This window comes from Ursus arctos, unplaced genomic scaffold (genome assembly GCF_023065955.2).
Source record: "Ursus arctos isolate Adak ecotype North America unplaced genomic scaffold, UrsArc2.0 scaffold_5, whole genome shotgun sequence".
Taxonomy (NCBI): domain Eukaryota; kingdom Metazoa; phylum Chordata; class Mammalia; order Carnivora; family Ursidae; genus Ursus; species Ursus arctos.
The window spans coordinates 44,623,112-44,636,345 of NW_026623067.1; the positions used below are offsets into that span (position 1 = coordinate 44,623,112).

Sequence of the window (13,234 nt, forward strand, 5' to 3'; positions counted from 1 at the left end):
TTCCAAATTGAGAAAAATGGCTTTCGATAGACATTTAGAACCTTGTTTTTAAAATACCTGTTCTGCACTTGTTCTCGTAATTTCCTTTATGTTCCTTTAGAATAGCACTCAGCTTGGCAGTTGTAATACCCACTTATTCATTCAGTACTTATACTAGACCCTTTTCAATGCTCTGGTCTTAAAAAGATGGCGGGGGTACAAAATTTGCTCTTAAGAAGTCAAAAGTTCTTTCTTTCCTTCACAATTCTCTGCAATCCCTCCTTCTGTCACTTCTCACTTTTTGCAGCTAACTTTACCTTTTACTTCCATTAGAGGCTTGAGGGTATCAAGTTGGAGTGTCCTTGAGGGTATCAAGTTGGAGTGTCCTCTGTTTATAACCTCCTTCACCATGCCTATCTGCACCTGTCACATCCACTCAAAGGAAAAGGCAATACTAAGGAGGCTTGTTTTGGTTGTAATTTATCTTGCTTTCACAAAGACTTCGATCATTCCATTTACCCTTGATTGTTTCTAGATTGAATCTCTTTATTTGCTCTTTCCTGTCAGCATATGAATATTCAGAAGCTTCTTTTATTCTAGGTTGCTTTACAGCCACTATGTTTTTTGTTTTTTATGGTAGTCATTAATTGAGTATGTATCTTTTGAGTCTCAGGGACATTGTATTATTCACTGAGTATGAAGACATAAAAGAGATGTGGTCCCTAGTCAGAGTTGCTTTTGACTGCTCTGCTAGGAAAATCCCTGCTAGACTTTCTAACTTGCCATTCATTTTAAAATACACTGCAATTAGATTTCTTCTCCATTTCTTTCAAACTGCTGTGACAAAAGTCACCAGTGACTTTTCGGTAGGTTTGACTCTTGATCATTTTGCTGGTTTTCTATTTTTCTGACTCCTTAGTGTCTCTCCTGTCGTATGTTAGCGTTACCCAGACTGTTTTCAGAAAATAAAAACAAAAACTCTTTGATTCTTGTACACGCGAAAACACAATCTGTTGTTCTTCTGTTAAATCTTGCAGAAGTTAAAATCTTAATTGCTTCCCACCGATGTTCTTTGTTCGTGTCATAGAAAGTACCAGGAGAGATGTGAGAGGGTCACTCAGCTCATCACATATAGCACTGTAGGTTGATTATGTTTGACAGGAATCATACCATGATCTGGGGTCTAGGCTTCAGATTTCCAGATCCAGAAATTTGATTTTGTCAGTATACCAACGGCTGTGCTTTCTTGGATAGACTCACTTTGATCATATTTGTAAGAGATGGAGTTATACAAAGCATGCCATTTCCTGAAATTTAGAATAAGTGGTTGTCCAACTATCAAACTACTTGGGTATCAGAAACTACTTAGAAGTTTCTTAGAATCCTAGTAAAGGTGAATATACAATATTAAGGGAAAGATTAATGAAAACTATTCTATCCCCCGAAAGTATTCATTCATTAGTAAAAACACTTGATAAGTTACTCTTTCTTAACGTGTGCAGGATAAAATACCAAATTCTAACTGTTGTCTCCCTTCATGATTCCATTTAGAACGTCACATTTCTTCTAACACATTCATTATACTGGGAATTATTCATTAGGTTTCCTAATTTACTAAGTTTCACTTTTCTTAATTATAATGAGGGTCTACTTAGTCCTTTTTGAAATACTACCCACATTATTATGATCATAGTTGACCCTTGAGCAACGTGATTTTGAACTGCACAGGTCCACTTAAAAGTAGATATTTTTTGATAAACATAGTACTAGAACTGTATTTTTCTCTTTAGGATTTTCTTAATTCTTTTCTCTAGCTTACTTTATCGTAAGAGTGTAGTATATAGTATATATATAAACTATGCGTTAACTATGTCATCAGTAAGGCTTCTGGTTAACCGTAGGCTACTAATAGGTAAGTTTTGGAAGAATCAAAAGTTACACATGGATTTTCGGCTATGTGGAGTGGGGCGGGGGGAAGTTGTTGCCCCAAATCCTGTCTTGTTCAAGGGTCAGCTGTAATCGACTTGGAAATTTGTCCACAGTCTCTCAGTATTTCTAAGATGGGTAATCTCATGTAATACTTGCTTATTGACGCTTTGTTCTTATAAGTTATTATTTTTTTTAAAGATTTTATTTATTTATTTGACAGAGACAGCCAGCGAGAGAGGGAACACAAGCAGGGGGAGTGGGAGAGGAAGAAGCAGGCTCATAGCGGAGGAGCCTGATGTGGGGCTCGATCCCATAACGCCGGGATCACACCCTGAGCCGAAGGCAGACGCTTAACCGCTGTGCCACCCAGGCGCCCCTGTTCTTATAAATTATTTCTAATTTTGTGTGTATTTTATTTTGCCCTTGGGGTTTTGTACACTAAATGGTTTAATTCTCGGGAATTTAGATAAATTACGAACTGCTGTCCAGATCTTAATTTTCACTGGGAGAAAATAAATTTTCTGTTTTAGGAAATAGGGAGTATCATTTTATTCTACATAGTTTTATTTCATATAGTTACATCCCTTTTTATGTCCATTCAGCTTTTTTGAGCTTTCATTAGTATCAGGCTGTGGAAAATACAAAGATAGCTAAGATAGGTCCTAAACCTTAATAACACAGTTTCTTCAGGGAGATGAACTTAAAGGGTTTTAATTACATTACCATTAGATAAACACAAGTAGAGATTTTTTTGATTATTCTAGCTTTAGCACTTGTCTTGTTCTTATTTATGAGATATAGAGAGAACGCGTGTGTGCACGAGGCGGGGGTGGAGGGGCAGAGGGAGAGAGAGAAGTAGTAGACTCCCCACTGAACAGGGAGCCTGATGAGGGACTCAATCCCAGGACCCTGGAATCATGACCTGAGCTGAAGGCAGATACTTACCTGACTGAGCCACCCAGGTGCCCAGCACTTGTCTTGTTCTTAAAGGCAGTTATTTAATTTTACAGTGTCTAAGACTGTATCAAATACTATCACTTGTATTTTTCAAACTGTCATTAATTATGGAGTGTTAAGTGTATCAGTTCTCCAAATAGTGAGTTGGTGATTTTTTTTTTTTAACATCAGGTTGCACTTCCTGCAGATGAAGATTATTTACCACTTAAACCTCGAGTTGGAAAAGCTGCAAAGGTCTGTACATTAGACAGTACAGTTTGTACGGTTTTGTGTCTGTTTTCTAAAAATCTTAAACTCTTTCAAATGAGATTTTTATTATACTTTCCAGTATATATAAACCAAGGGGAAGCCACCTGAGACTATAGTGAGAACCAAATCAGTAAACAACCGTGATTAAAAAAAAAAATCATGCGATGAGATTTTTAAAGAAGAAAGTAATGATTCTCCACCTTTTTAAAGAATCAAATGAAAATTATCAACCTTTCTCTAGGAAAAAAGACGTGTACATTAAGTCATACATACAGTTTTGGGAGTTTAATAAGCTTCTAATGAAACTTAAACTCTAATGCTGTATTAAATGGATTTTGAAGTTCTGATAGAACTTAAACGATTAATACAAATTTTCCAAGTGATGTTTTCTTTAAATGCAGAAGGAAGAATGATGGAGTAAGCACAAACTCTTAAAAGTCTAGTAGATGTATTATTCTGCCTTGGCTGAGTGAACTTAAGTGAGGAACTTTGCTTTTCAGAGCTTCAGAATTCCCATCTGTGAAAGGAAAGAATACCTATTTTAGGGGTTGTTGGGAACGTTAATAATAGTAATCCACGGAAAATGTGTTGCACAGTGCCTACCACAAAACAGGTTGTTGATAAATGGTAATGTTACTATATTGTAATTAATATAATTTGTATATTAGCAAAGTAATTGAAGAAATAGAGAGTAGAATTAACTTCTTTGCTGTTTAATTAAAGGTGTTTTTTTACTCTTCCTAATTTTCTCTATTGGGTGGCATATTTCCTAAATAGAATCATAAAGAAATGCTCCCAGAATGCTTTTGGGGGGTAACATCTCTTGATTTTAAGTGTGCTCTGATATGGTTAGATCATTTTCATGCAGATATTACGATTTTCTTTTTATAGGAATACCCGTTCATTCTTGATGCTTTTCAAAGAGAAGCCATTCAATGTGTTGATAATAATCAGTCTGTTTTAGTATCTGCACATACATCAGCAGGAAAAACTGTATGCGCTGAGTGAGTAGCTTTTCTATTTAAAGGAGATTTTAGGTCTGTTAATATTTGCTTTATATATGTAGGTGTTCCTGTGTTGGATTGACCCCTTTATTATTATGTAATACTGTTCTTTATCTTTTATTGTAGTTTTTGTTTTAAAGTCTGTTTTGTTTCATGGAAGTATAGTTTCTGCTGCTTTCTTTTGGTTTCCATTTGCATAGAATATTCTTTTCCATTCCTTCACTTTCTGTCTGTGTGTGTCCTTACCATCTGAAGTGAGTCTCTTTAGGTAGCATATAGCTGAGTGTGTTTTTTAATCCATTCAGCCACTCTCTTTATTGGAGAATTTAGTCTGTCTGCATTTAAAGTAATTACTAATAGAAATGTGCCTATTGCCATTTTGTTAATTGTTTTCTGGATGTCATGCTTCTCTCTTCTTTCCTTGTTCTCCGTGTGCTTTTTAAATGAAATTTTAAAGTAACTTTGTTTCTTAATTCACCTTTAGTTTTTCTGTATGAGTTCTGTAAGTAAAGATACTTTTCTTCTCTCTTTTTATTTTAAATACTTTCAATGTCTTTCCTTACTGAACTGGTTAGGACTTCCAGTACAATGTTGAACAGAAGTGATGAAGACAGGACATCTTTGCCTTGTTACCGATATTAAGTCTTCCATCAGCATGCTGTTACCTGTAGGTGTTTCATAGGTGCCTTTTTTAAAATTTTTTTTTAAGATTTTATTTGACAGAGAGAGACACAGTGAGAGAGGGAACACAAGCAGGGGGAGTGGGAGAGGGAGAAGCAGGCTTCCTGCTGAGCAGGGAGCCCAATGCAGGGCTCGATCCCAGGACCCTGGGATCATGACCTGGGCCAAAGGCAGACACTTGACGACTGAGCCACCCAGGCACCCTTCACAGGTGCTTTTTACCAAATCGAGGATGTTCCCCTCTATTCCAAGTTTGCGTGTGCGTGCATGCGTGCCTGCATACAGAATATTTAGCTACTTTGTCAAATGCATTTTTTCCCATTACTATGATGTAGACATTAATTTTCAAATAATAAACCATCCTGAGATAAACCCTGCAAGGTTGTGATATATATAACCCTATTAATAAACGGCAATATTGTGATTTATAAGAAATACTTATTTGGTCATTGGAATGAGCAAATATGTATTTCATGTATTTATTTGGTCTTCCTCCCTGGTTCCTGAGTCACTGTTCCTAAAACCCTTGGAATTTCATGTGATAAGAGCAATAAAGGTGTCTTTTGTTAGGTTAATGATGTCACTTTTGGATGGGGGGCTGGTAGCCAGGAGAACTGCCTGTGTGACTAGAGGGTTGGAACTTTTAGTTCCACCCACTGTCTTGCCTGACCTCCAGGAAGGGTAGATGGAAGAGGCCTAGGGGTTGAGTCAGGCAATGGCCAATGACTTAGACATGACTATGTAGTGAAGTTTCCATAAAAACCCAAAAAGAAGCTTCCAGGTTGGTGAACATGTGCAGATGTTCCTGGAACAGATGTTCCAGAAGACTGTGCATCTGGATAGGAAGGGCATAGGAGCTCTTCGTCCTTTCCCCATATATTTCTTCATGTGATTATTGATTTATATCCTTTAATCTACTGATAAATGTAAGTGTTTCCTGAGTTCTGTGAGCCGCTCTAGCAGATTGATCTGTACCAAGGAGGAAGTTGTTGGAACCTTCAATCTGAAGCCAGTTGGTCAAAAGCACAGGTAACTGGCCTGGGGCTTGCTATTGGCATCTGAAGTGGGGGTTGGAGAGCAGTCTTTGAGTTTAATCTTTGAGCCCTTAAACTGTGTAATCTGATGCTATCTCTGGGGAGAATTGGAATTTAATTGGATTCTCAAGATACCTTGCTAGTAAGAATTGCTTGGTGTTGTGAGTGGGGAACCCCCCCCATGTTTCAGTGGGATCTGGGAACCCCAAAGAAGTTCCTGTTGGTAGATACATTATGGGATTAGATTTTCTAAAAATGTGTTAAGAATTTCTGCATCTGTGTTCATGAAGGATATTGGTCTCTCGCTTTATTATAATGTCTTTTTCTGGTTTTGGCATCAGTGTAATGTTCTCTATTTTTTTACTGATTAGTTTGCTAGAGGTCTTATCAGTCATACTGATCTTCTCAAAGAACAAATTTTTGGTTTCGTTGATTTTTCTCTGTTTTCTTATTTTCTATTTAATGATTTAGATTCAGATTTGGGGCATTCATCTGCTCTCCTTTTTCTAGTATTTTAGGGAGGAAAGGTAAAGGCATTGATTTGAGACCTTTCTTTTACTAATACAGGCATTTAGTGGTATAAAGTTTTGTTTCGTATTGCTGTAGTAATATTAAATTTTGTGTAATATTGCACCACAGATTTTGTTGTTTGATTTGGTATATTTGGGAAATGCTTTTGATATGTTTTCAAAATAATTTGATACGTTTTGATGTGTTATTTGATCCAGATTGCTTTATGGCATCATTTTTCTTCTTCCTGAAGAAATTCCTTTACAGTTTATGGTAGTAAAAGTCTCCTGATGAAAAATTCTTTCAACTTTTGCATGTCTAAAATACCTTTTACTTTGTCTTCATTTTTGAAAAATATTTGCACTTAATATAGAATTTGAATTCTTTTAAAAGTACCTTTTGACTTGTATACTTTATGACAGGAAATCCCCTCATCCTTACCTTGTTCCTGTCTAGATAATGTATCTTTCTTGGCTACTTTAAGATTTTGTCTTTATCAGTGGTGTTAAGCAGTTTGTTTATGATGATGCTTGGTGTCATTTTTTTCGTGTTTCTTGTGCTTTGGGTTTGTTTTTCGTTGCTCCCTGTAGCTCCTCTTTGAGGACTCTAATTAGGATTATATTAGGCCTCTTAAAAGTTGTCTCATGATTCACTGATCTTATGTTCCATTTTTGTGTGTTTCATTTTGGGCGTTTTCTAATGCTATATCTTCCATTTCATTAGTCTTCTGCATTGTCTAATATGTCATTAATCCCATTTATTGCATTTTCATCTTATACTATAGTTTTCCTTGCTAGAAGTTATTTGTGTGTGTGTGTTCATTTCTCATGTCTCTATTTACTACTTAACTTTCTTCTAGCTTCTTCTTTTTTTAAGATTTTATTTATTTGAGAGAGAGCATGCACGAGTGTGGGGGAGGGAGAAGAAGCAGGCTCCTGTTGACCAAGGAGCCCAACGTGGGGCTCGATCCCAGGACGCTGGGATCATGACCTGAGCCAAAGGCAGATGCTTAACCGCCTGACCCACCCAGGCATCCCTCTTCTGGCTTCTTGAACATACGGAATACTGTTACAAACTGTTGAAATGTCCTTGTTGCTGCTTTTTTCATCTGTGTTACTTCTTCATCTGTTTTGATTGATTTTTTTCCTTCATTATAGGTCAGTATTTTCCTGCTTCTTAGCATGTTGCTTTGATAGGATGTTTGGCTGTTTTTAATTTCATCACTGTTTTGAAGCAGTTTGATTGTGGTGTGACTTTTCTCCGGCTTCTTATGCTTGATTTTGTTGGGCTTCTCAGATTTGTATGTTTATTATAGTTTTCATCACATTTGGGATAATCTCAGCTATTTTTATTTCAGACATTCCCCTTCCTCCTAGTTCCTTGGGGGACTTCACTTAAACTTCTGTCATACCACTTTAGGTTGTCTCACAGTCCACATATACTCTGTTTCTTATTCCACATAAACTCTGTTTCTTATTATTTTGTTTTTTGGAGTTGATTCTTTTTCACTTTGGACAGCTTTTCTTGATAGGTCATCCAGTTTATTCATCTTCCTTCTGCAGTGTCTAATCTGATTTTATTTTTATGCAGTGTATTTCAAATCAGACATTGCATTTTTCATCTCTAAAAGTTTGATTTGGGTCTTTTAATGTTTCCCAGAGTTTAATGTTTTCCTGCTGCTTTGAAGACTTTCTATTTGTCTTTGTTATTCAGAGTTTGACAGTGTTTCTAGGTGTGATTCTTTTTTACTTTTTCCTGCTTTGGTTCATTGTGCTTATTGGATCTGTAGATTAATATTTTTTAAAACAAATTTAGGAAGTTTTCATTGTTATTTTTTCAAATACTTTTTTCTTTTTTCTCACTTTGGAACTTTCACTGGGACACTTGAGGTTCTCTTTTTTTGTCTTCTATTTCTTTCTTTCTTTAGATTTGATCATTTTTGTTGATCTGTCTTCATATTTACTGATACTGTTCTGTCATTTCATATCTGCTCTTGAGCCCATCTAGTGAATTCTTGATTTCAGTTATACTTTTCATCTGTAGTGTTTTCTTTTATTTATATTATAGTTTCAGCTTCTCTGTTGCAATGGCCTGTTTGTTGAATAATTACCCTCTCTTTCCTTGAATTCCTAGAATATAGCTTCCTTCCATTTCTTGGACATGTTTCTAATTGCTGCATTTGAGTCTTTGTCTACTAAGTCCAACATCTGGACCCACTAAGAATTAGTTTCTCATGACTGCTTTTTTCCCTAAGTTTGGATCATACTTCCCTGTTTCTTTTTTTATCTTTTAATTTTTTGTTCAAAAGTGGACAGTTTAGATAATATATTGTAGCATCTCTATATCTTTTTCAGTCTATCTCCTAAACTTTGTATTTGATGATATTTGGATGCTTTTAATTATTTGTTTATTTCACTCTTTGGAGAATATGGTTATATGGCTGTGATGAATATTATTTTTATTTCACCAAATAGGTTATAAGCCTGTTGTGGGCCAGAATTATATTTTAAACAAGGAGACTCTACCACAGTGCTAACCTTAGTTATCATTTCATGGTCTTTATTTAAATACTTCAATAGAATTTTCTTTAAAAAAATAAAACTACTGTATTGCATTTTGTTAATAGCTGTGAAAGAACTTTTCCAAAATTAGAACACATCATAATTCCCAGGCAAGGAGTGATTTGATAATTATTACATGCGGGGAAAGCATACATATGGATGAACTTATTTTTGAAACTCAGAGGAACACAGCTTCATTTTCCAGTGTTTGCTAACTGTTTATGTATGTATAAACTGACAGGCAGAGGCTGTCAACTTTTGGAGGCCCATTTATAGAACCAAAAGTGTTTTACTTTCCAAGAAATAGAGTAACCATTAGTTATCTATTGGTATTAGCAATTAAGTTACATTAATTCCAATAGACCACAATTAAATATTCTTGTTTATTTAGACCACTACACTTCATATTTATTATAACAATTATTACTTTAATAATTTGTCATTAGTAAATAGAACAAGATATTAATGTTCTGCCAGTTCCATTTAAGATAAGTAATTAGGGAAAGTTGGGACATAATTTATATATTAATAGAATTTTAAAAATTACGTACTTTAAAGAAAAGGTTTTGAATGCTTTATTCTTACTTGCTTTCACATTTATAGGTATGCCATTGCATTGGCTTTAAGGGAAAAACAGCGTGTAATATTTACCAGTCCAATTAAGGCTCTGAGTAACCAGAAATACCGGGAAATGTATGAAGAATTTCAAGATGTTGGTTTGATGACTGGAGATGTTACTATTAATCCTACAGCGTCTTGTCTTGTTATGACCACAGAGGTAATTTATATGGTCTCAGCCAGTTTTTCCCTTTTAATTTTAATTTAATTAATGTATCTATTCAATTAGAATGTATACTGCTTTATCAGTTGCTCTGTATAGATAAAATGTAATACTTTATTTTCCGAGTAGATTTATTAGAAAGGGAGAAGTTCTTCTTAAAAGGGTTTAGTAATTATATAAATTTACTTGTAAATTATTCTGTTACTTGTCATATAATGTAGATAGAATCTTTTTTTTCCACCAAATATTTTTGAAGGCTTATTGGCAGTGACATGGAAATACATTGACGGTTTTGCATCCAGTTTCATATATGTAGTGGCTTTTCCTTCCGTTCAATTTTTTATGTTTGCATTTTAGTGTCGATACAAATACATAAATAACTTTCTTTAAAATGTCCAGTTAAACTTTTTCCCATAGTCGTAGTTAAGTTTTACTTAAAACTTGTATACTTATAACATCTTATGTTTTGAACACATTTAGCTGTCTTGGCTATACCAAGTACTTTTATACATTCTTGAGTTATAACCCTGTGTTTTACAAAGACATGGTACTATAGAGAGGATAAATTAACTTCTGCCCTGCAGAGCCAGCCAAAAGCATTGCTTACTTTTCATTTTGGTGCCCAACGTAAGTTTCCGTTCCAAAACTGTTTTCCATGTGTGGAAGATTTTCTTCAACTCAAAAATCAGAATACTGGCTGCCAGAGAGTATCCATGTTGTGAGATGAAGTAGAAAAAAATCAGTAAACAGTATAAGGTATCATATGTTGAATAGAAGATAATTTTAGGTTATTCTCATATCCTGGGTAGTGTGGATCTTGTGATGAATTTATATATACAATGAAGTGGCTTCATACTTAAGATATATGCAGATAGGGGTGATAATAATTCTTTCCATGAATTGTACCTGATAACTAACTGTTGAGAAGTCATTTATAATTTGGTTTTATGAGAGAAGGAATATTATTACTTGATTTATGAAATAGATTTAAGAGAAGTAACCTAAATTATTTTCATGTTTCCATTAAAGCATTTCCAAAATTCCTCGTTAGAAGAACTTCTGTTGTGTCAAATTTTTGCTAAATTGTTTATATTTTTTTAGATTTTGAGAAGCATGCTGTACAGAGGTTCTGAAGTTATGCGAGAAGTAGCGTGGGTCATATTTGATGAAATTCATTACATGAGAGATTCAGGTATGTTCTGTGTTGTTGAGATGTGTGCCACATATTTTCCTTACGAAGGGCATTAGCAATTTTGCGTAAATAGTTACTAAATTTTGCTTTCACTATTCGTGTAGCTAGAGTTCTAGTAAACTGAATTGTGGGAAACATGATGTAGTATTTCTGATGGGATCTCATTTAACTGCAGCTTCTTAAATAGTAATTCTGGATGAGAAAATGCAAATTCATACAAAACAATTGGTACTAAAACTAGTTTGCTTTTATTTTTTATTATTTTTTGAAGATTTTATAATTTCTTTGGAAGAGAGAGAGAGGATGAGCAAGCAGGGTAGAGGGACAGAGGGAGAGGAAAAAGCAGGCTCCCTGCTGATCAGGGACCCTGACGCTGGGCCCAAGGCAGACGGTTAACCAACTGAGCCACCCAGGTGCTTTAAAGCTAGTTTACTTTTAATAGATTGAACTCTCCAAAATAAGTGTTAAAGAAATTTTTAAAGTTCTTAGCCTAAAGTTAACTTACTTGATTTTTATTAGCGTTTTAGTTTTTAAAAACTAAGAAATGCATGTTATAGTAAAAAAAGAACATGAAATAGGGATTATGAAATACAAATGAGAAAAAAACATAATTTTACTTGAACTATTACATTACTGTAAGCAAAAGTAAGTATACTTGGAATTTTGAGTGGAACTGGGAGGGCTGATGTTAATATTTAAAAGTTAAATGTTTAACATGTACACTCAAAACTCAGTTTTTATTTAAACTAAAGCACTGAGTTAACCTGTATTTATAGTGAAAGTAATAATTTATGAAATCATTTATGCTTTGAACATTTCACCCCTTTTGAATTCCTAAAATTAAGTTCAGACCAGAGCTGTTTTGGTTTTAAAATAAGGAATCCTGTATTGACTTTTTATTTTAGGTGGAACCTCTCAAATTGATTTTTCTAGTTTTTTTTCCATTTAAATAAAAACTGACATAGTTTTGCTGCTCATCAACTCTTTCATGTTTAGAGATCATGAGGGTAATTTGGATGAAAGATGCTATGTGGTAGAGTAGTGATGTGTCTTTAACATTTGTTGCTGTAACTTTTTTTTTTTTTAAGATTATTTATTTGAGAGAGAGCGAGCACGAGCGTGGGGAAGGGGAGAGGCAGAGAGACAAGCATTCCCACTGAGCAGGGAGCCTGATGTGGGGCTCAGATCCCAGGAGCCTGGAATCAGACCTGAGCTAAAGCAGACACTTAACCAACTGAGCCACCCAGGCACCCCTGCTGTAACTTTTCTACAGCCCATTAAGTTTTTGTTTCTCAAAGTGAGATGGAAATACTATTTACATTGTCATGGGACTCTTGTTATGCTGTGTGAGACGTTTTCAGTCTGGAGCTGCTCTTGGCAGGCTGTTGTTTCAGAGTACATTGCAGTTTTAGTGGTTTAGTCTACTAACTTTCTACTGGATAAATTCATGGTAGGAACTAAAGTAGTTTTTATTAAGGGTCTATGGCTAAAAATATCTTTGTGTAAAGTGATCTGCATTTCTAATTATTGTGCTTGAAAGAAAATAATTTGATTATTTGTTAATAAAGTGACACTGAATTCCAAGGTGTGTGTGTGTATATATATCTATATATTTCCCCCCCCCAGAGCGTGGTGTTGTATGGGAAGAAACTATTATTTTGCTTCCTGACAATGTCCACTATGTGTTTCTTTCGGCTACTATTCCAAATGCCCGACAGTTTGCTGAATGGATTTGCCATTTACATAAGCAGGTATTTTCTTTCTTTTTGATGTCTTCAATATTCAAAATATTGTAAGTTGGCTTTACTATCTTTTATACTTTGTTCTTGATGCTACCTAGAATTAAGACATTTCAATGTGAGATTACTTCTCACATCAAGCGCAAGCTTATGAAAATCACCTGATTAGCTTTTTACAGGCGTGTATTTCTTAAGTGCCATCTTAAACCCAATATACCAACATCTCTGGGAGTAGGGGCTTGTAAGACCTAACTTTTAAAAGCTCCTGAATTGATCCTGATGATTCGCCAGGTTTGGAAACTACTGCATTTCCTTGTTGAGTGAGGCCTTATAGTAGAGAATGTCCTCTAAGACCTCAGGACGTCAGGGTGCTGTACATCTCTTGAGCGTGTGATTTGATTCTTCTTCTTTGTGAACACCGTCAGCCTTTTTACTGACTGTGTTTCTCTTTTATTTTTGTAGTCCGACTTCAGCAGCACCATAGGATGTTATAACGAGCATTTGTTCATTTGTACTAAACGTATTCTTGGATTTATTTTCCTACCCTTTATACCAGTATTCTTAGAAACCGTTATCTGTTTATAAGCTCTCTGATGGCATTTTTGTAACATCTGTGTT

The 13,234-nt window shown here is 35.0% G+C and overlaps 1 protein-coding gene across 1 annotated transcript in view; it reads left to right on the forward strand.

The window, feature by feature from the left end:
* The window catches only part of MTREX (Mtr4 exosome RNA helicase), a 92,910-nt gene that overhangs the window by 8,717 nt on the left and 70,959 nt on the right, over nucleotides 1–13,234 (forward strand). The window contains exons 4-8 of the mRNA XM_026498956.4: nucleotides 3,037–3,099; nucleotides 4,006–4,118; nucleotides 9,508–9,682; nucleotides 10,787–10,877; nucleotides 12,504–12,628. Of these exons, the coding sequence (XP_026354741.1) occupies nucleotides 3,037–3,099; nucleotides 4,006–4,118; nucleotides 9,508–9,682; nucleotides 10,787–10,877; nucleotides 12,504–12,628 (567 nt within the window). The remainder of the gene's footprint in view (nucleotides 1–3,036; nucleotides 3,100–4,005; nucleotides 4,119–9,507; nucleotides 9,683–10,786; nucleotides 10,878–12,503; nucleotides 12,629–13,234) is intronic.